This window comes from Paramormyrops kingsleyae, chromosome 15, assembly GCF_048594095.1.
Source record: "Paramormyrops kingsleyae isolate MSU_618 chromosome 15, PKINGS_0.4, whole genome shotgun sequence".
NCBI classification, from domain to species: domain Eukaryota; kingdom Metazoa; phylum Chordata; class Actinopteri; order Osteoglossiformes; family Mormyridae; genus Paramormyrops; species Paramormyrops kingsleyae.
In genome coordinates, this window is record NC_132811.1 from 16,646,388 (window position 1) to 16,669,127 (window position 22,740).

Below are 22,740 nucleotides of genomic sequence, written 5' to 3' on the forward strand. Positions count from 1 at the left end.
AGTAACAAATACAGGGCACCTTAACAAAAGAAAGAATGTTAAAAACTCACACAAAGTTCATTATGTAACAAGTAGGTGCCAATCAATGTCAAATAAACACAAAATAAACAAGCATATTTATTAATTCACATGGTGTAGCCAAGAAACTGTCAAAGGCATACAGGATCAACAAATTCTTGAGGGTCATCAACATAAGAACTTGACAGACATGCATATCACACTATTTTCTGAAAAGAAAAATGTCATAAGATGACGTAGGTGTTTCACAAAATGTTTGCATTAATGCTTCACAAAATGTATAACATTACAGTTTTTAAGGAGTACAAAAGTGATTTATCTCAGTTTTTCATATTACATTTACCCAATAGTCAACTTCTTCGCTAAGTGGGAAATTGTAAAGCAGGGGTGCCAAACTCCAGTCCTGGGGGGCCAGAGCCCTGTGTAGCTTAGTTCTTTCCCTGTTCCACCATAAATGATTCAGCTCAAGGGCTGTGTGGTAATTAGCACATGGAGTTGAATCAGGTGTGTTAAATGAGGGTAAACCAAAAACTGTGCAGGGCTCCGGCCCCCCAGGACTGGAGTCTGACACCCCTGCTGTAAAGAGACTTAAGAGGATGGGACAACATTCACACATCAGCATTTATATTCCCAGAACGCAGGCAAGACAACTGACATACAGAACAATTGCAACTGAATCCACAGTCACTCCAGGGAAGAAATTATAGAGCCAGTCTTTGTAAATGTACATTTTAATGTCATTTAAAGATGGAATCCAAGCCATGACTGGTAAAGCATTGCCAAACGCACCTGTTCATGCTCCCAGAGCTGGAAGACTGATTTGGCCGATTGATCAGACTGACACGGTGGAACCTGCTATGATGCATCTTGCTAAGAATCCACATGACAATTGATTCTGTTAGGGGAGGTGTCTTACCATTTTGTACAACAGTATTTAATGTGTTCAAAAATAATACAAAATATCCCCGAAATTGTACCGAATAAAATAAATGAGACCAGCTAGGAGAACATAACTTTTTTTGTACAGAATACACATTTATTAACACTGAACAATTTAGGTGTAGGTATTTCATAAACAGTGTTATTTACTTTATAGGTAATCAACCACCCTATATGCTGTTAGAAAATGCTTTTATGTGCAAGTTATGGCATAGTTATAGGCTGTTAAATCTGAATATTTACTGATTAAAACAATAAGCTAGATGTCTAAATTTCAGGGGCCTGTGTAAGTAATTCTATTGTGTTTTACAGTTCGTCTGTAATATTTGGTTGTCTTTTACAATTATTTAATTACACTGCCTATAGAAATTGTACATAATGTACTTTGTACATGAGGGAAGATCTCACTGTTTCTGATACCAGAGAAGAAAAAAGCAGAACAAAACAATTTAAAGTATTTAAAGTCATTCTAAAGATCTTCCACGGACATACCAATAAATTGAACATTTACTCTGCCTGTGTAGGCCAACTGAACAATTTAGCAGGCCGTTTCTAAATATTACATATTTGGTATATTGGGCTACTAGACACTAGCTAAGTTGTTTTTAAACCAATCCCACATCACCTTGGTACAGGAGGTTGCCCCGTTAGCATGGAAATCGAGCAACTAGGCCTTCAAAAAGTTCACAATAGTGAAATATTCCAACAACCAAAAACTAAGATTAAAAACACAGTTGCGACAACCGTGGTAACATTAAAATATGCCCGATATCCAAAACAGTAGGAATTATGTTGTCACACTGAGTTTGTTTGAGGCCGTAACCAAGGGCTAGTGATGTCACTCCGAGATGCACCGATGAAAACAACAGCTGCAGGGGTAACTGTGGTGGGGGGTGACGGGGTGACAGGGGGGCCAGTGCCCCCACCTCCTCACTGCCAGTGCCCACGTGGGGGGGCATACAACATGTATGCCCCCCCACAGCCCCCCTAAATACATATTCTACTTCTGTCTGAAAAGTATTATTATTATTATTATTATTATTTACATTTATATACATGGGCTAAAATTTTGTGCACTGGGAAGAGGCAAAACACAAACATAAGAACATTTTCTTGACAAACTCTTAATGCGGATTCGCTGTCTATACAGTGAATGTCTATAAATAATCACCCCGTCACTAAAGGCCGGTGCGGAGCCCCTTAAGAAATGTGTGCAAAAAATGAAGATGCCCATACTTTTGCATGCGCACCTGAAACTTTCACATGGTCAGTACAGGGACAGATTATGGGTTGTGTGGGCCCCTGGGCAAAAGTTCGCGAGGGCCCCCCCCCCACCAGCACCACCACCACAACCACCACAATTCAAGGGCCCTTGGCAGCCAAACGCCCTCCCTCCATGTTTCCATCAGAGGCCCTATAGGGTCAGGGGCCCTTGTAGACAGAGGATCAAAGAATGTAGGCCCTCTAAAATAGACAAACAAAAATACATTGTTGATAAGCGTTGCAAATTGTTTTGGGCTAGGGGCCCCACGGGCCCCCTGCACCCCAAGGGCCCCTGGGCAGCGGCCCCGCTGGCCCGGTCCGTAATCCGTCCCTGGGTCAGTACACTGTAGTCATCACTTCCGGTACCCAGTGGGGCTGAGCCTGGTGTTTTTATTAATAACTGCACAGTATCCTTTCACTATCAATGACTGTAAGCGAGTAACAGCTATTTAGTTTTATTATTTGTCCATAAATTTTACCCTTTGTACTTTGAAAGGACACAGTACAATACAAACAATTATCCCATTATGTATTTTTACATGTATTTATCAATAATGGCATTGTGTCTAATTATCACCAGTGACTGCAGGCAGGAAAACTATTGAGTGTGAAGTGCAACTGTAAACATTGAAATATTAATTAAAATTCAAGGGGTCTTGCTTGATCTTGTTATAAGCTAACCTTATCACAGTATTGGAGTTATGGTATAATGCCTAATCTGCTTTTGTAATAAGCTATCATTCTAAAAATGAATCATGGGATGAGTAACGCCTAAGGTATTGCCTATCACTAATATGGATCACTGGTGTTTTGCTTTTGGTACATTGACAAAGTGAAATTATTAATAAATACATATAAAAATACATAATCTGACAATTAAATGGTGTGCATTTTATTGTGTCCGTTCAAAGTACAAAGGGTAGAATTTATTGACTAATAACTATAAAAATGGATATATAGCTGTCAATCAGTTATAGTCATTTGTCATCAGTGATGACGTACTGGCCACGCGAAAGTATGGGTATTTTATTTATTTATTTATTTTTGCATAGGTCCCTTCAGGGGCTCCGTAGGCTGTCCTCTGACTGGGAGCATTGATTCAAAAATATTTTATATTAATATGAATATTACATGCCACCAATAATTTGTTATTTGGTTTGCAACAACAAAAAAAATCTAAAAATGGAGATTCAGTCAAACGCTAAATTTACAAAGGAGAGCAATGTGTAGGTTATCAGACGGTATCAGTCGCTTACCATTGATTAGGCCTAATAAATTATGTTTCATAAAGACGCATCGGCGTTTCAGGTGCGATGTTCCCATTGCCGGCCCCATATGAAGGATCCCTGTTTCTTCGCTCTTTCATGCCTTTTTATTATCTACAGATGAACGTGAGACGGGAGCGTTTAGCATGTGGAGAGGAAGGTGCTGTTTGCGGGTCAGTCATCATAAAGGCCGCCGTCAAAAATCACGGCAAGCTACAGGCGACTTCGGCGTCTTTTCGGCGGAGCGTGGGAAAACGCGGAGTGGATCTAAAGCGCGGATCCGGAGTCACCTTGCCGATCAGGGTAGCCCTGATTGCAGGGTGACCCGTATGAGCTGTTTTACCATTTAGATCTGTCCAAAACTGTAGCAGCGGCAGATAAAACAAGCTACGCAGCAGAGGCTTTGAAGCATTTCACTCAAAATATTAGCAGTAATTAGGCACTGATGACAACACCGGGCACCTTGTAATTAGAAACCTGTACGCAGATTTTATGCAGAATTTTAAATCTATCTGCTATTATTAGTAGTTATTATTATTAGAGTAGATATCTGCTCATATCTGCGTCAAATGCTTTGGGCGTTTTCGACGAATATCAGGACAGACGGAATCTGGAATTATATCATAATCAAACCGCCCTAATTTGTTTTAAAATGCAAAAGACAAATGTAGCTATTAAAATGGAGTGTTTCATAAAAAAAAAGATCTTTAAAAGACATGTCTATATTAGTTTGATATATTTTTAGTCAATGAATATGGTCCTTAATCACTTTATTGTTAAAGTTTAAAAGTGAAATTCAGCACAAAACTAACATCACCTTCGTTTTTGAAACACAGGGCTTCCTTCGTATCCATATGAAACTTGATTACAATTTCATACCATCTCCTGTCACTCAGACATCAAATCCACTGTGTTCTGGGTCCCCAGAATCCATTAACACCTACAGCATAGAAAATATACTATTAATTTAGATAATGCAAAAACTGCCAAAAAATTGTATATAACAGGAGATCTGCAAAAAAATAAAAAATGTAATGAGACATTGCTCAAAAAAATAAACTTTATAGTGACTCTCAGCCTTCAATGACATTCCCCTTAAATCAGTTATATTCTGGTGAAAGTCTGTTTTTATAATAAGACAGATTTTTGACAAAATACTTGTTTTATTAGTTGATGGTTGTTGGACTAAAGAAAACATACAGCCAAAGTTACAACCGATTCCGCAATTTCTATGCGCAATAAAATTTTTATAGGCAATAAAATCAGCTGTAAATACATGCCTTTAAAGGTATGTATTATAAGCTCGTGTAGTAGCTTGACAGATTGAGACATTCAGGTCTGCATAGCAATAGATATTCTCTTTGTAGTGTCTTTTCTGTTAAAGGTGCTGAAAGCAATGAACCGCATTTATTTAAAGTAGAAAATTTAATGATAAGCCAACACTTCTCTTGAAATGTAGTTTAATTTTGGCTAAATATAAAGACATTAGCAAGCAACACTGCAACCAGAGGACAAATTCCACCTTCATAAAGGTCCTTAAAAGTTTAAACATCTTTACTTTTATAAAGTTGTTTCTGAAATTCTATAAGCGCATCAAAGGTACACAATGGTTTCAGACATTTCGAGCAAAAACAATTTTTTCCCAAAAAAAATCAGCAACACTGTAGGTGAGGGGAAAAAAAATTAAGAACAATGAATATGTAGTATATCAAACAGAAGAAAAATTTCCAACTTCATTTTACACAGAAACAGCATCAAAACTTTATTACAGTGGACCCCACCAGAACTTATTCTGAGCACATGATTTCACTTACACGCTAATTTATAGAGACAGCAACATCTTTCCAGGACAGCTGCTCATTCTTAACCAACATGCAAAAAACAGTAATGGAATTGTTTAATACCTAACTATCTCCTAGTCCAATTCTGGAAGATTTTTAACATAAACGCTAACTTATAAACTTGTATTTCAGTTATTTTTAATTTAAAAATTGCATAAAACATTGATTGTAATGCACGATAGATAGGGTATTACAGAACACCTTTTTGGTTGTGTAATAGTTTTAGAGCTCACATATTTTCTTGCATAATATGCTGTTGTTACACACTGTTAAATGTAAGGTACTAAGTCATTGTTCAGTGAATTTCACAATAAAGGACTAAGTGACTGTTTATTAGGTTTTTCTGCTTCTGCCTGTCCTGGCGGTTCCGTGTTGAACTGAGCAGATTCGATCCCACGTTCTGCGCCGCAGCCCATCACTGTTCCTGGCTGTGAAGGGGCAGCGTCTGGGAAGCGCCCTGCACCTCGGGAATCTTGCCCGTGATCAGGGAGTTGATGTAAGGCCAGATCTTGTTCGTCTCTGTCCCTGAGAAGGAGTGCAGGATGCCTTTTGACCTGATGATGACAAATGTAGGTCACCTTGGTGGCGCCAGATTGTTGTACAATCCTCTCTCGTTAAACAGAACCGTAATATGAATGTTTGTCATAGATTAACCTTAGGTTACCCATCTATTCACCTTACATATCCAGGTAGTGAGTGGGGGGTGAACCTGGAGTCTGTCCCAGAATGCACTGGATATGAAGGACACACACTCATATGCTTAATCACACACCATGAGTGGCTTAGGTATAGACCCCGAATCACATGTTATTGGTTATCGGACTGCGGGAAGAGACCCATTCCGACACAGAGAGTACATGCAGACTCCACACACAGAGCCGGGGGGTGAGAATCGAATCCCGCACCCCGGGAGACGTGAAGCTGCTATAGTAGGTATTGAGCCTCCACACTTCCCAGCTGAAGCTACAAAGATAGACATTAATCCATGCATTTTCTATACCCGCTTGTCCTGTTTGAGGGGGGGGGCACAGGTCCTAAACCTATCCCAGAAGCTATGGGTGCAAGGCAGGGAGTAACGCAAAGCACACTTTGTTCACTCCAGTTCACCTTAGGATGTTTTAGCACTGTCGGGGGGGGCACCCCACGACGACATGGGTAGAACATGCAAACTCCACACGCAATGGAGCCATGGCGGAGACTCCAACCCAGGTCCCAGAGGTGTGGGACAATAGTGCTAACTCACTGCTCCACCATGCCACCCCCAAAATATAAGTAAAATGAAGCAAAAAATCCAAATCCAAAACCAAAAATGTAATCTGACCCCTGACCTAACAGTGTAGACATTTCTTTGATATGAGCAGAGGCTTGTGGTGCAGTAATGCAGCAATATCCTTCCTCATATGAATTAACCACTGCTGTTCTCCTTTTTCATGCAGTCGGCTAACTCTGCTTTGCTACAAACAGCCTTCTTGCAGTTCTCTTACTGGTTTACTGGCCTCTTTATTCAGGTCTTCAGACTCTCTGCTCCATCACAGTGCTGTGATGAGAACAAGAATTATCTACCCAAAACTAATACCCCCCCCCCCCCCCGAAGAGGCTCTTGCTGTCTCATTACCCTATACAGAATAATACAGATGGTAGACATTCATACTACCAGAGTAAACTGTTTTGCATTTAATAATAACAATACCTTATTAACCATTGTACATGCACAGGTGCATGGGAATTCTTTCAATTTCATATATATCCCATCTTTCCCGTGAGAGAGACACACACACACACGCGAGGTCATTTTCTGGCACCCCTATAGAGCAGTTTAAGGATTCAGAGCCTTGCTCAAGCCCCCCACGCGATAAGATAACTCTGCCAGCCATAGGATTCAAACCAATGACCTACCGAACATGAGCAAAGATTCTTAGCCTGCAGAGTCCCTTCGTACTAGTTTAACTTGATTTGCATCGTATCTAGATGTTTTGCAAAGGATATCCTGCATATTCCCTTACGCCCGTGCCTCCTCTAACATTGTTGCAGATCTGACTTTAGCAGTTACAGTCCAAACACACAGCACTCGAGTTACACGCTCACATAATTCACCATTGTGCTTAATAAGGTCACATATTACTTTCAGTCAGCAAGCCAGCTTCACAGCTACACACACCAGCCGCCTTAGGCTCCAGCTCAGGTTATTTTTTTTATTAACATAAGGCCTTAATCAAGATGTTTTTGAATGCCCCACAGAATAAATCATAAGCCGTCTTACGGTCGGCTGTTTTTGGTGCACACTCGGAGAAACACGATGAGCTTGCCAGAAGCTATTCCGCTTTAAAACACTACTGTTTATTACAGACCAAGCTCCTTTACTCGGAATCCTCATAACTGTATCTGTCATGGCAGAAAGTCCCATTGATCTGCACCTGGCAGCGTTGCTTCATTTACCCTTTTGGAGAATTGTGATTAAATCATCATTTTGCTATTTATACTAATATTCCAGTCTCTTATAAATGAAGTTAAGATGACCTGCACCCCTTGAGATACAGTAAACCTGCACAAACAAGGAAACAAAGCTAGACAAACGTATTAAACAAAAAAACAAGGATTCGAAATAAAACAGAACTAAATAAAACATAAACTGTCATTGAATTGCAGGGACAGCCACTCAGCAGCCACAAAGCTTTCTGAGATCACTGAAGAACGTTAACTTCAGCCGAGATCTGCTCGTGACCTTCTACTGCTGTATCACTGATGGCAGGCTGACATGCAGTATCTCAGTATGGGACACTAGCTGCAGCGCCACAGACAGGAAAGCCCTGCAGTGCATCATCAAGGTGGCACAGAAGATCATCGGGACCCAGCTTTCGATTCTGGAGGACACCTACAGCACTCAATGCCTCCCGAGGCATCACCAGTGATCCAACACACTCCTGTTGCCACCTGTTTACCCTCCTACCCCCTGGAAAGCCCAGCAGGACGGCTTGGCCTCACACTCCCAGGCTGAGGAACAACTTCTACCCCAAAGCCATCAATCATCTTAACCAGGCAAGAAACAACAAACTCAAACAACATCACTCCACCACACCCCCCAGGAGCATTCCATATGCACACATCAGCCAACCTGTCCCCCCAAACAACCGCTAATTCTTAATCACATAACTGCTGATAATTAAAACAAAAAAAAAACTGCACTGTTTAATGCTGCTAAGTATGTGAATAAGTGAATATACTACTCCACTTTGATTCACCATTCAGTTTGATACTGTACATCTATATTCCATGTATTATTATTTTTATTTATCTTTTATAACATGCAGCATTAGTGGGAAAGCACACAGAGTTTCATTCTACGACAGTGTTGGGCATTTCAGGTCCAAAAGCTGCAAATCCAGACCAAGATTTTGTTTCTACCAACCAGTTGAGGTCTCTGTGACTGTGACTCTTTATGTTCAACTGGTATGGATGGTATTTGTAGCTTCTGGACCTGAAATAGCTGATACTGCTCTACGTGTACAATGACAATAAAGATATTCTATTCTGTTGTTTTGGTTGTCATTACACCCACCTGTATAAATCTATGACAGGCTTGGCGATGTCTTTATAGTGCCTCAGTCTTGCCGCCAGTGCCTCAGGCTTGTCCTCGTCACGCTGGACCAACGGCTCTCTGCTGATATCATCCATACCCTGAGGTTAATCACAAGTTTGAAAAAACTGAAAAATCATCTGAAGCAGTGGTCCTAGCAGAGGCAGATACGGGCAAACTGGCAAACAGCCTTGAACCTGAAGCCAGGTGGGGAGAAGACACTCACGTGGACTTGAGGGGGGTTGAACTCCATGTTATACACCCTCCCGCTGGCCGGGTGGATCCACCGGTGCCTCAACCGCTCCTTGAGTGTCTCTAAAGGAATGTTGAGGCTGATGACCACATCCAGGGAGCATGTGTCATTCAGGGCGGTGGCCTGGGCCAGCGTCCGAGGAAAGCCTGGGAATGTGGACACAGGTGTGCTTCTCAGGTAAATGGGACATCTTGCAAATTTACTTTCCCACACTGAACCAGGCCATTTCCGAACCAAGATACCTAAAGCTGTGATTCTGCATAGATATTAAATTTTAGGGTTGCAAAGCAGCGGAAAATTTCTTGAAACTTTCCAGAAACTTTCCATTCCATGGGAAGTTAAACTGGGGGATTTTGGAAATATTCCAAGCTGGAAACTTTCCATGGGAATTAATGGGAATATATGGGATTTAACAGGAAATTTTGCAATCCTAATAATAATATCCTTAGATATAAGAAAAGTCTCAGCTTAGCTCTTCGTAACTTTACTAAGTTAGGAACTAGCCATTTTCTGGTGACCAATCACTACACCAAAACTATTAGCATCTTATTTTAAGAGGCACAAGGTCTTCCTCCTCCATGGTTGAGGGCTAGAATCACACACCAGCCTCTCCCCATGATCTCCCCATGACCCATCAGACTCCTCCAGTAACTCCATTTCCCCCACAGTTTGATGACTTATGGTAAAGTTAGTTGGTATAGATAAATTGCCCTAAATAAGTGATTGTGCATGAGTCAGTGTTTGCCCTGTGATGAACTGGCCTACCATCCAGGGTGCCCCCTTCCTTTCCTACAGGCCAACCATGGCCTTGTATTGAATAAGCTATTACAGAAAATGGCTGTAATATAATCTTACTTAATCCTTTGATTATATGCAACAAAAAGAAAACACAGAAGAACATCACCCTACAACCGCCCCACCCCCTGCCCACCTCAGCTTCAAAGTGCAATAGGCAAACAGTAACCTCACAGTCCTCATTTAGTAACTTATAAATCTCCTGACTGGGTCTGAACCTGTGTTCCGCCTAAAACAAACAACAGCTGTAAATTTTCAACAGCCAGCTGCCCCCCAACATTAAGAGCGATCAAGTTTGAGTAAGACTTTACTCTTTAAATAAATGATATTTACTCAACCCATTCCAGACATTTCTAACTGCATCCAAAAATGAACCTTCAAAGACTTTCTGAAACTGAAATGATTCATTTTACAGCACCGTTGTCTGTATCATTGGTGACATTGTCAGATTTGAAGGAAATTCTGTTAAGGGTTGTTGTTTAAAGCTGGGATGTAGGCAATACGTTCAGATTTGCAACTCGAACTTGAAGTGTTACAGCCTGTACAAAGAAGTTTCCAAGAAGACTTTGCTTCATGCTAAACACATCAGCCTCTTACCATCCAGGACCCAGCTGTGTCTCGTCATCTGCTCTAGCCTGGGAAGCAGCAGACATGTCATGACACAGTCTGGGACCAACAGGTCTTTGTCAATGTAGGTTTTTGCCAAAATACCAGCCTCTATAGGGAAGAGAAAAAAGCAAGACTCCTGAGATGCTGTTAACAAAATTAACTGTGGCAAGCAGAGACTACATACTCTCCAAACGCCCCTATACGGAGGCAAAATGTTGCTAGATTCATAAACTACGAACTCAAACATTAAACATTTATGAAGGTAACAGATTCAAAACACGCAATGCATACGAACAACTTAATAACAGTAACAATAATAAAGGATGTATTTTTAAATTATACATTTTTTTTTATCAAACATATTTTTCATATCGTCACAATTATAAAGTTTACTAGTCACAATGCCTGGTAGTCCGTCTTAATCAAACACCTCGCCTGACAATCAATAAGCAGCTTTTATGTTTACATAATAAGCTGTGTAATTCCTGCCAAATGTCGCGTAACGCAATTATAACCACGTACTGTACTAACATGCATGGCAAAAATAAAGCATGAACGTTACAGCAGACTTAAAAGCAGAGCATTATTAACGTAATCGAACAGTGAGCAATCCATCTAGAATATGTAATCCCGATTACTCAGATTTAATGAAATATCAATTACTTTTTTGTAAAAAAAAAAAAAAATGTGTCTAAGCATGCCAAAACCACAGCAAAGCTCTGCATAAGTAAATATTTAGGCGTTGCAGCCAGAAGGGTTACAGCAGGACAGAGTTAGCCCAATGTGCAGGGTGGTGTTATTGATCCACAAAGGAAACATCAAACTATAAACCTCCTGCACAAAAAACTTCTCCTCCATTAGTAGCAATATAAAGTTAATAGTGACTAAATCACTGTGACACTTCAATGACAGACTATGAACGCATAAACTACAGTAAATTAATCATGCATAAAACCTTTTGGAGCAGGTAAACAAATTTGATATTCTTGTCAGTAAAGACAACTAATTAAAAAATCGGGCGTCTTTTACATTAAGACAGAGTTCATTTGTGTTCAGATCTGCGGTTTGAGGATTGCGGAAGAATCAACTGCCGTAAAGGGAAAAGTTACCCAGTATTATTTCTGCAGTTAGATTTGAGCCAGTTTCAATTTATTGAGCTTTATGCATGAACATGTGTCATATATGTGGCGTGGTCGCATAGGAGGAAGCCGTGATGCCCACCGGTGCTCGCAGAAATGTTCTCCCGCACGAAATCGCCGCTGGACAGATGTTGGAGGCCGAAGCTCTGCGCGATTCTCGCCGAGATGGTTCCCTTTCCCGAGCCCGGAGGACCCAGCACCACAGCCCGGAAAATCCTATTTGCCATTTCCTATTTGGACAACTAAACAGTGATCTGTAAGCACAAAGACAAATAAAAAACCTCCGACAGCTTTTTTTAAGACCAGCAAGTGAAATAGTCGCTCTGGTGTTTGTTAACTCCGAAGCTAACTCGGTATTGATAAGCGCTCCAATAGTCACGCACTTTGCGTACATTTCGCCTTCTTACGCACAAACCTTCCTAAAACACAATGCACCACATACCAGTTTACCCGGCTGTAGACTATGATACACGCATTATTTTAAGATATAATGACAAAATAACTAACTTCGTGCTCATCTGAACTAGCACAATAGCCCATCTGCTGTAGAGAAAACAAATATAACAATGCATGTAAATATATACTCGGGAGAGATTAAACTGTTTGCTCACCTCAGTATCTCTGTTATTTATTTGCTAATACTGAAGCCTTTAAGTTAACATGGAAAAATGCTCAAACCAAGTTTGCATAGAAATGTTACTCTCCGCCAACTGCGCCTTTAAGAAACGGTATCGTTTTTGCAAATGAATGGGGGGGGATTAGTCCTGATGGCCAAAATTTACACATCCTTGTTAAAATGGGTGCAAACGCATCACCCATAGCAGCTGACCTCGAATCGGTTTGTCTCGTTTCGCTCGTAAGGGCTGTGATACGAAGTGAGCGATGATAATCTGATTCGAAATCAGTAATGTGCAAGCATTCAATCGCCAGAATACCAGAAGTTGCAATACGCAAGCATGTGTGTTTTTTACAGTACGCCTTCACGTAGGCTTCTGGTAGTTGTAGTTCTCTGAAATATATGGCGTTGATTTTTGTAAGAATAACTTAATTTTGATTTATGGAAATACATTGTCCTGCAGGTATACTGAAGGGGCGCACGGTCGGCAATTTAAAACCAAGGAAAGTTTGAGATCATATTCCATAGCTTGTTTTATACGAGGCATCCGAACTGTTAGATTATATCTACTGAACAGCTGTAAGTAGATGTGGTCAATAATAATAATAATAATAATAATAATAGCTTAATATTTTTAGTCTATTTCTAGTCAAAAACGTTAAATTAATTTCGAACATATTGAATTACGTTTCAAATATTGTTCTGGATTTTGTTTTCATAATAAGTCACAGAAGTTTAAGAAATCGATTGGTCAGTCCTTTGTGATTCGTGGGACACGTCAAAAAATGGTCAAATTTATGGAAATGTACGTGCGCAAATACACTGCAGAACGGTAGTCGGCGCTGGATGGTTAGGAAGGGGATGTTTTACGGTTATCTTCCGATCCATAAATCAAAGGCTACGACGTTTAATAAAATTTATTTCATGCGAAATCAATCATCAATACGAAAAACATTGGGTTATTTATTTAATCTTTTTTTTAATAATATGAATATTGAATACATTTTAAGCTTATCGATAACATTATCATCCATAAGTCCTTATTTCCAAAAGTTAACGTGAGAAAAATATATTTTGAAGTAATTTAAGCGAGTTACCACGAGTATTTGAATGCCAATTAGCAGCCCGTAGCAACTATTGCACAAAGATGACATATCTTGGTGTGAGCAGCACAATACCTAGACCAGTGCATGGATAATAGGAGAACAGAGTTTAATACAGTCTTAGAGTCATCTTTCACCCCTTTTCATACAATCGGTTGGGTTTATCTTTGGGAAGAGCCATTGGATGCCTTCACAGGGTCCGGCAATGGATCTGTAATAGTGTGGGCAGTCAGTGGAATCAGCAGGACTGCTCTGGATGCTCAGAGAAGAATCATCAAGAACCACACTCACCCCAGCAGGAGCTACTCAGCCTCCTGAAATCAGGCAAGCGTTTCCACAGCCTGATGGCCAAAACAGACAGATTCAAAGGAAGCCTTTATCCTCAACAAAAGAAATGTACAAATGAGAGGAGGTCATTTGGCCCATCATGCTTATCTGGGGAGAACTCAATTAATAGCTCAGAGTTGTGAAAATCTGATCTAGCTCTGATTTAAAGGAACCCAAGGTTTTTACTTGCACTACACTAACAGAAAGACTATTCCATACTCTAACTACATGCTGTGTAAAAGAAGCTTTCTCAAATGTGGTTTAAAATGTTCTCCTGCTAATTTCCACCTTCCATATTCTTTAATTTGAACTAATATTGAAGTAACTATTTGGTTGAACAGCATCCAGACCTGTTTGAATCTTATATACCTGGATCATGCCCCCCCCCCCCCCTTAGTCTCCTTTGCTTGAGGCTGAACAGATTCAGCTCAGCTAATCTCTCCTCATAAGACATTCCTCTAAGGTAAGGTGACCAAACCTGCACACAATATTCTAGGTGGGGTCTTACCAAGGAATTGTATAATCTTAGCATCACCTCCCTTGACATAAACTCCACACACCTAGAGATGTAACCCAACATCCTATTGGCCTTTTTAACTGCTTCCCCACACTGGCAAGAGTGGGACAGGGAAGCATTAACATACACACCAAGGTCTTTCTCATAATCAACAACCTTTATTTCAGTGCAACCCATAAAATATCTGTACTTCATATTTCTGTTCCCTGCATGGATTACCTTACGTTTGTCTATGTTAAATTTCATCTGCCAGGTATCAGCCCAGTCACTAAGTAAATCAAGATCCCGTTGTAGCCTCTCCGCTGCTAGATCAGTATCTGCTACACCACCCACCTTGGTGTCATCTGCAAATTTAACCAGTTTACTGTACTGTATATATTGGTGTCAATATCGTTAATGTAAATTAGGAATAACAGTGGTCCTAAAATTGAACCCTGCGGTACCCCACTATGAACGCAGGCCCACTGTGACATTGTACCAAACTACCCACTGCTTCCTGTCTCTTAACCAGTTTTCAATCCAAGCTGCTTTGAGCTTACGCAGGAGCCATTTGTGGGGGACAACATCAAAGGCCTTCTGGAAATCTAAGTAGATCACATCGTAGGCCATTTTGTGATCAATTTCTCTTGTAGTTTCCTCAAAGAACTCAAGTAAATTCGTTAAACAGGATCTACCTCTCCAAAATCCATGTTGGCTATCCTACAGAATGTCATCTGATTCCAGGTAATCTACCATTTTCACTTGGATTATAGCTTCCATTACTTTTCCAGTTATGCAAGTTAAACTAATTGGCCTATAGTTTGATGGATTACTTCTATTCTCTTTTTTGAATATGGGCATTATATTAGCATGCTTCCAATCTGAAGGTACCACACCAGCAGATAAGGATTTCTGAAATAGCAAAGTTAAAGGTCAGCAAATAATATCCTTCATCTCTTTTAAAACTATAGGTAATATGCCATCAGGGCCCTGTGATTTATTTATTTTGAGCTTAGCTAGGCTTTGTAGCACGTCAGCTACAGTTACACATACATTAGTCATAGACAATACTGGATTAGTAATGAGTCAGTATCATTAAACTCATTAACTATATCAATTTCATTTTCAATTATAAGACGCTTACTATCCTGCAGATTAGTGATTTCATCTTTTAGAACTGTTTTGGAGTTAAAATATTGGAAGAAATTTAACCCTGGGGAACCCAGAGCACCTTATGATTATAGGAAAAATATGTCCATTGGCTAAAATAATCATACAGACCCAGTGAACTCAAAAACAGGTGTTTTGTAAAAATAATGGCATTCTTAGCCTCCAATGCAATCTTCCTTTCGACATTCCTCTAAGCGAGTCAACTCAACCTGTAGACTTAGGTACTCCTGCTTTATTCCAACACAATTAATTATTTTCCATTTGTGGAAGAGAGCCCTTTTCCTCCTGACTTTATTCTTAATTTCCTTAGTAAACCACCTTGGTTGCAGTTTCCTAGATTTAGTTTTGCTGGAAACAGGTATGAAGTCCTCTTGCATTTGCAATAATGTGCTTTTAATAAGTCCCTTGCTTCTTCAAAAGTTTTGTTATTGAACTCCATGTAGTTTCAGTCTAATAATATTAAAGCTATCCTTCCTAACATTGTATATTTTTGTTTTGGACTTTGCTCTTTGGACACTAAAATGAACCTCAAATTTACCCATGTCGTGATCGCTACTGTCAAGTGGTTCTAAATCCTAAAATTTTCCAATTCTCTCGAGAATGGCTTCTCCCCTGGTAGGTTTGTTTTTTCAACAAACTGGGTAAAAAACTCTGTAGCCCTGTACCAATTCCAGCATCTCAAGTGCATTGACAGTAACTAAATAGAGACTGTGTCCCACTGTATCCCAGGTGAATTAAAATCACCCATAATACCAGATCATTTTTATTACCCATAAGCCTGATATGGTTGTATAACATTCTGCTTTCCTCTGCAGCTACATTAGATGCTCTATAACAAACACCAACAATTCGGCCGTTTGAGTTTTTAGCATCTAGTTCTACCCATATAGCTTCTGTACTTTTATTTTTGTCATTGAGCTCCCTCGCCTGCAAGTTTACATATTCTGCAACACCTCCCTTCTAGCCTATCTGGTCCCTAAGGAACAGAGTGTCACTCAATCACGTTTCTGTTATTTGTATAATGCTGTAAGAGTCTGATTAAATGAAAGCCTTTAACTCATGGATTTTGTTTCTAATACTCCCAGCGTTTAAGTACAGACAGCAAAGAGTATACCTGTTACAGGGCCACTTTCATTATTATTTGCGGCTTTTTGCCTGCCCCCCACCCCAAGTCCCTAGTTTAAACACTATTCAGCTACTCTACACATACGCCTCCCCAACACACTGGTTCCCCTCTGGTTCAGATGCAACCCGTCCGGCTTGGACAGGTCCCACCTGTTCCAGAAGGTCCTCCAGTGCCCCATAAACCTAAACCCTTCTTTCCTACACCACCCTTCTACCCACGAGTTTAATCTCCTTGTCTCAGCTAACTTAGCCTGGCTTGCACGTGGCACGGGAAGTATTCCAGAGAATACCACCGTGGATGTTCTGCTTCAAAGCTTATCTGCGACTTCTATACATTTCTATACAGAACACCCCTCCTACCCTTACTAATTTCATTGGATCCACTCCAGCTGGGACCAAAAGCCTATGCACACTATCTGGAAGGTCCCCTATCGGGGCACCAGGCAGGCAAGATCACCTCTAGGAAAAGTAAATATCTCATGCCGCATATTTTTATGCATCGCCCATAATAATGTTATCCTTACATTTGCTGTATGTTTGGCTACAGTTATATTTGCACTATGTAGTTTTTGCACATTATTATTATTTTGCACATTCTTTTGTTTTTCATGTTTAACTAACTCGTAATAATTTATCCATATAACTACCTTCCATACCGCAGCATAGGGTACAAGGTAGCAGAGACCGTGGACATGATGACGGTCCATCGCAGAACTGACACGGGATTAGTTTTTTTTTTTATATTGATCAATTTGTTTGTATGATTCTTTGCAGCCAAAATATTCATTCAGTTTCATTTTTAAAACGCGATACTCGATATAAACATATGACTTTGTTCATTTGTATTAGACAAAGCTTCATATCGTAAACATGTTCGATTTACAGGCTGTCTGAGAATACGGCCCTTCTCATCTAACGTCATGTACCGCAGTACTTACATTATTTGCGCACTTAAAAATTTTAACTGCACTGAACTTGATAGACTGGAGAAAGAATATCTGACCGCAGATTGCCTGAGGATATGAAAGGTACAAGATATTGAGGAAAATTATGACTATGAAAAAAATGTATATTGTGTAATTCAAAATTGTTCTATAATATTAAGAGTATAGATCTAAGTTACTTTCAAATTAATACGAACCAGACGTTAATAATATTATTATTATTATTATTATTATTGTTATTATTATTATTTTATTATTATTATAGAAATAACCGGGGGAAAGTTATGAATGTTAATAGAAAAATATTAGTTACTAACCATTTTAACAATCTTACTTAGACCATTTATAAAATGGATCACTTTCTGACAGCAATGTCGATACATTTAAAAGCGGTAACTGCGAATTGTGAACTATATTAGTTTGATATTCAACATTCGCTTGAGATATAGGCTACAATATTTGCTAAGATAAAAATCTCGTGGACAAACGACATAATTCAATACAGTACAACCACAAACCGACACGAAACGTCACGTTATATATTTCACACAGAAACAAGGCGGAGTGCACCCACCATCGCAGTATCTGTCTCTGCTGGAGCTACCGACATAGGGACCGTCACAAAACTACTGCAAGCCACGCAAAAGGTTTACAGAGGGGAAAATTCATTCAACTATGTCGGGATCATTGTATGAATTAAGGCCAACGATGGAAGGCAGAATGGTTACTCATATGCTAAAATATTGGTTTTGTTAATTTTTGGCAATTTTTTAAAATGTCAAATGAATCAATTAAATTGATTAATCTCTTCAACCATGTGACCTCGTGATGTCAAACCAACTCTGACATGTACAGACTAATATTCCTCACATACCACGAGGCATGTTTGTGGAAGTACAGTGGATATAAATAGTGTACACACCCCTCTTATAATACCAGGTTTTTGAGATGTAAAAAAATGAGACCACAATAAATCATTTCAAAATGTTTCCCACATTTAATGTGACCTCTATCCAGTACAATTCAATTATAAAACAAATAAATCTGTTGAGAGGGGATATAAAAACATACAATAAGCTGGAGGCATAGGTGTGCACAGCCTTAAACTAATGGTTTGTTGAAACACCTTTTGATTTATTTTCAGCATTCCATCTTTTTGGGTACACACCTGCCATCGGTGAAAGCAACTCTGATTAACCCCAAATAAAGTTCAGCTATCCTATCAGGATCTTCATGGCATTTACTCAGTTGCATCCTATAGCAGAGAAAATGGTTTGCAGAAAGTTTACAGAGATTCAAAGGGATCTCATTGATGAAAGGCATCAGTCAGGAGAAAGGTGCAAAAAAAAATCTGTGGCATCCCATGGAACACAGTCATCAAGAACTGGAGAAAATATGGGACAACAGTGACATTACTGAAAACTGGACGTCCCTCTAAATTATTGAAAACTGGTCAAGGAGGCTGCCAAGAGGTCTACAGCAACTCTGAAGGAGCTGCAGGAATTTCTGGAAAGTACTGGTTATGTACTACATGTGACAACAATCTCCCATGTTCTCCTTATGTCTGGACTATGGGGTGGGGTTGCATTTCCTTGCAAAGAAAACATCAAGGCCCAGTTAAATTTTGCAAAAAAATACAGTCTCCCAGAAGCATGCGGCAAAATGTGTTTTGGTTTGGTGAAACCAAGGTTGAACTTTTTGGCCACAATTCCAAATGTTACGTATGTTTGCCACAAAAACAACACTCCACATCACCAAAGGAACACCGCAGCCACGGTGAAGCACGGGGGTGGGGGGCAGCATCATGCTTTGGGGCTGGTATTCTTCAGCTGGAACCGAAGCTTTAGGAAAGGTGGAGGGAACTATTAAACACCCGTCAATTTTGGCCCAAACCTTCAGGTGTCTGATAAAAAGCTGAAGCTGAAGAGGAATTTCACCTTTCAGCATGACAATGACCCCAAGCAGACACCATGGAAACAACTGTAGGAAAATTAGCTCAAATAATCTGTTTCCACCAGCGTGTAGGGAAATTAATTATCGTTTAATTAATTATTATTGTTTTTGCAATAAACAATATTATGGAAGTCTCAGTTGTTCTGTTACTGTAAGATTTAGTTCCAGGATATTAGCATTCATCAATTACAGTATGACTAACCTGGATTAGAACTATCATGCCGCGAACGAAACCCTCAGCAAGTACGTAGCAACTCTCTCAAAACAGAAGCAGAACTCTGTAGAGAGAGTCTCGCGATACTTTAGGACAAACTTGAGACTTCAGAATCTTAGTAGCGATTTCGCACCAATGAAGTGGTTTAATTACAAGGCAATCATTCAGAGGGAGATTTAAAATTTGTAGAAGGCAAGCATTTATTTCTAACACTACAACTAACACACGACATACATTACACTTAACACGAAACAAAGACAAAATAACAGAACAAAACAGAATTAAATAAATGAGCAAGATGGAATATGGGAAAACGGTAACTTAATTTAAATGGATGCCCTTAAAAGAGATACAGTTCTGCACAGCATGAAACAAATGAACAAGATAGGTTAGATTAGCGAGTGAATGAAAGGGAGTTTACGTGGTTGCGGATGGAGTCTGGATGTTTGTTGTTGATGATGAGATGATCGAGAGATGAAGTTCTGGGGGGAGGGGGGCTCGAGGGGCGAGGTCTCCGGTCTCGGGCGGCTCTGAGTAGTTTGGCGGCTTAGGTGTTTTGTCTTATAGCTTTGTAATATATGATTGTCCGTAGTTTGCGGGTTTCTTTCTCCCACTTTTCCGTGCGGTTGATCTTCACGTATAGGTGTCTTCGGTCTTTCGGTTCTGCTCCACCCCCGGGGGAATCCGAGGTGTGTGATTTTAAAGTCTAAAGTCCATTAATATTGACCACTGGGAATTCGACAATCGGACGAATGATCTGGGACATCCGATCGGAGTCCTGGTCTAGGCGTGTATATAGCCGATTTATGGATTCATAGTGAAGCAACTTTAGAGCTAATTTCGATTAAAGTAATTAACTTTAGACATGTCCAATTTTGTGATAATCCACTATTAGATTCGGGTTTATGAGAATTTCTCCGTCAATTTCATACCAAACATGCCATCGCAATCTGGAGGTTTACACATTGTATGACCTGTATAAAATAATTCATAATTTAAAATACATCGTACATGTTGATTATTCGCATCTATGCATAGTATACGCGCGGTTATGTTAGCCTACATATCGCCATATTGATACGTTAGATACGTTTCACAGAAATTATATTCCAAACTATAAACAGCACATCTTAATTAGGTCGGTTTAAGTGGTCATTAGTTTCCTGGAGTGACAGTCTCAGTTTAACATGTGTAGATTACTATTTGTGTTTAACATGAGATTATTACAATAATCCGATATCCGTGTTTAACAACATACATATTCATTCATTCAATGTAATGGCTGGACGAATGTAAGAACAAAGAGGAATGCACCAAAATGGCATTTATGTCTCCTCTGGATCGCAAGGAGGAAGGGGGTGTTTCTGCATTAATTTAAACACGGAAAGTGATCTCCTATAACAGGCCTCATAAGAGGCAAAGTGATAACTTGGATACATGATAACATTTTTAAAATGTTTCCTAATTCCTGTAAAATGGTTGTGAGAATAAGTGGAAATCTGCACATATGACTATATATATATATATATATATATATTTATATATGTATATAATTATTTAGGTGAGGAAGATAGAATAGGTAGTAATCCGTTAATAAGGGTAACAAATTTATTAAAGTCATTTAAAGGAACAAACAGACATTAGATTTAGATATTTATGCTGACAATTAGTAAACACTTCCATAAGACACGCAACAGGCGAATCCTTCTCTCTGTGAGGAAGGGGGGGTGTTCGATTTGTAAAACCCCAGCACACTCTCTTTCACCGTTATCAGTTACATCCCCCTTAGATTAGGGGTACCAGCCTGAATGCTGTAATTAATCAAATGGTGCTTCAGCAAAGTATTAGTTTAAAGGTGCGCACACTTGTGCAACCAGCTTATTGTACATTTTACCCCCCCGACAAATTTGTTTGTTTTACAATTGAATTGTACAGGATATAGGTCACATTCAAGGTGGAAAACATTTTGAAATGATTTATCGTGGTCTCCTTTTTTTACATCACACAAACCTGGCATTATAAGAGGGGTGTGTACACTATTTATATCCACTGTACTTCCACAAACATGCCTCGTGGTATGTGAGGAATATTAGTCTGTACATGTCAGAGTTGGTTTGACATCATGAGGTCACATGGTTGAAGAGATTAATAAATTTAATTGATTCATTTGGCATTTTAAAAAATTGCCAAAAATAAACAAAACCAATATTTTAGCATATGAGTAACCATTCTACTTTCCATCGTTGGCCTTAATTCATACAATGATCCCGACAAGAGGATAGTTGAATGAATTTTCCCCTCTGTAAACCTTTTGCGTGGCTTGCAGTAGTTTTGTGACGGTCCCTATGTCGGTAGCTCCAGCAGAGACAGATACTGCGATGGTGGGTGCGCTCCGCATTAATGTTTCTGTGAAATATATAACCGTTTCGTGTCGGTTTGTGATTGTACTGTGTTGAATTATGTCGTTTGTCCACGAAATTGTTATCATGGTAAACTATGTATATATTAATGATATTAATGAAAAGGATAAGATTCCCGAATGTCAAGCGAATTTTGAATATTAAACTAACTTTACCGTGGTAAAATAGCGGACCATCTGTACTCCAGTATTTATAGTTGACATAAACAAACAACACAATGTTAAGCTAGATAGGCCTAGTTGCAGTTATATTGTTTAACCAAACTTAACACATTGACTGCTGCGGTACTCAGAAAATGTAATTACCTGGGTGTACTTTTTCCTTAAGCATTTTTAGCACCCTCGACCCGGAAGCGAGCTTTTCTATTTTGTCACATGGCTAAACCATTTCAATAACAACAAAAAATGGCGACAATCACGTTGCTCAATGTGGTCTTGCTGCGTCATTAAAAATTACTGTAAACACAAGAGAATACGAGGAAAATTACGGGTAAGCTTTGCTGGCATGCTTACGACAGAAAAATTATATTGACTAATTGGAGAACATTTATCATCCGACCATTGTTACGGTTCTTAGTTAAACATGGGGTATGTTTTTGCTTTGAAAGGGGTGTGTACGGTACTGGGCGTTAGCATTTTGGTTGCATTAAACAGCAGTTGCAAATATAAGTAATATT

General features: G+C 39.5%; 1 protein-coding gene across 7 annotated transcripts; it reads right to left on the minus strand.

Annotated features, from left to right (window-relative positions):
* Positions 1-4,928: 4,928 nt before the first annotated feature.
* On the minus strand, positions 4,929-22,448 carry ak4 (adenylate kinase 4). 7 transcript variants are annotated; one of them, XM_023794647.2, is made up of 6 exons: positions 22,370-22,448; positions 11,779-11,950; positions 10,546-10,665; positions 9,127-9,299; positions 8,883-9,001; positions 4,929-5,880 (listed from the first exon to the last, which is right to left on the minus strand). In XM_023794647.2, exons 2-6 carry the CDS (start codon positions 11,921-11,923, stop codon positions 5,742-5,744), a joined length of 696 nt encoding a protein of 231 aa, XP_023650415.2. In that variant the 5' UTR covers positions 11,924-11,950; positions 22,370-22,448; the 3' UTR covers positions 4,929-5,741. The 7 variants fall into 7 exon arrangements, with proteins under 7 accessions (XP_023650415.2, XP_023650413.2, XP_023650416.2 ...); XM_023794645.2 differs by lacking the exon at positions 22,370-22,448 and adding an exon at positions 18,052-18,094; XM_023794648.2 differs by lacking the exon at positions 22,370-22,448 and adding an exon at positions 13,707-13,737.
* Positions 22,449-22,740: the final 292 nt, after the last annotated feature.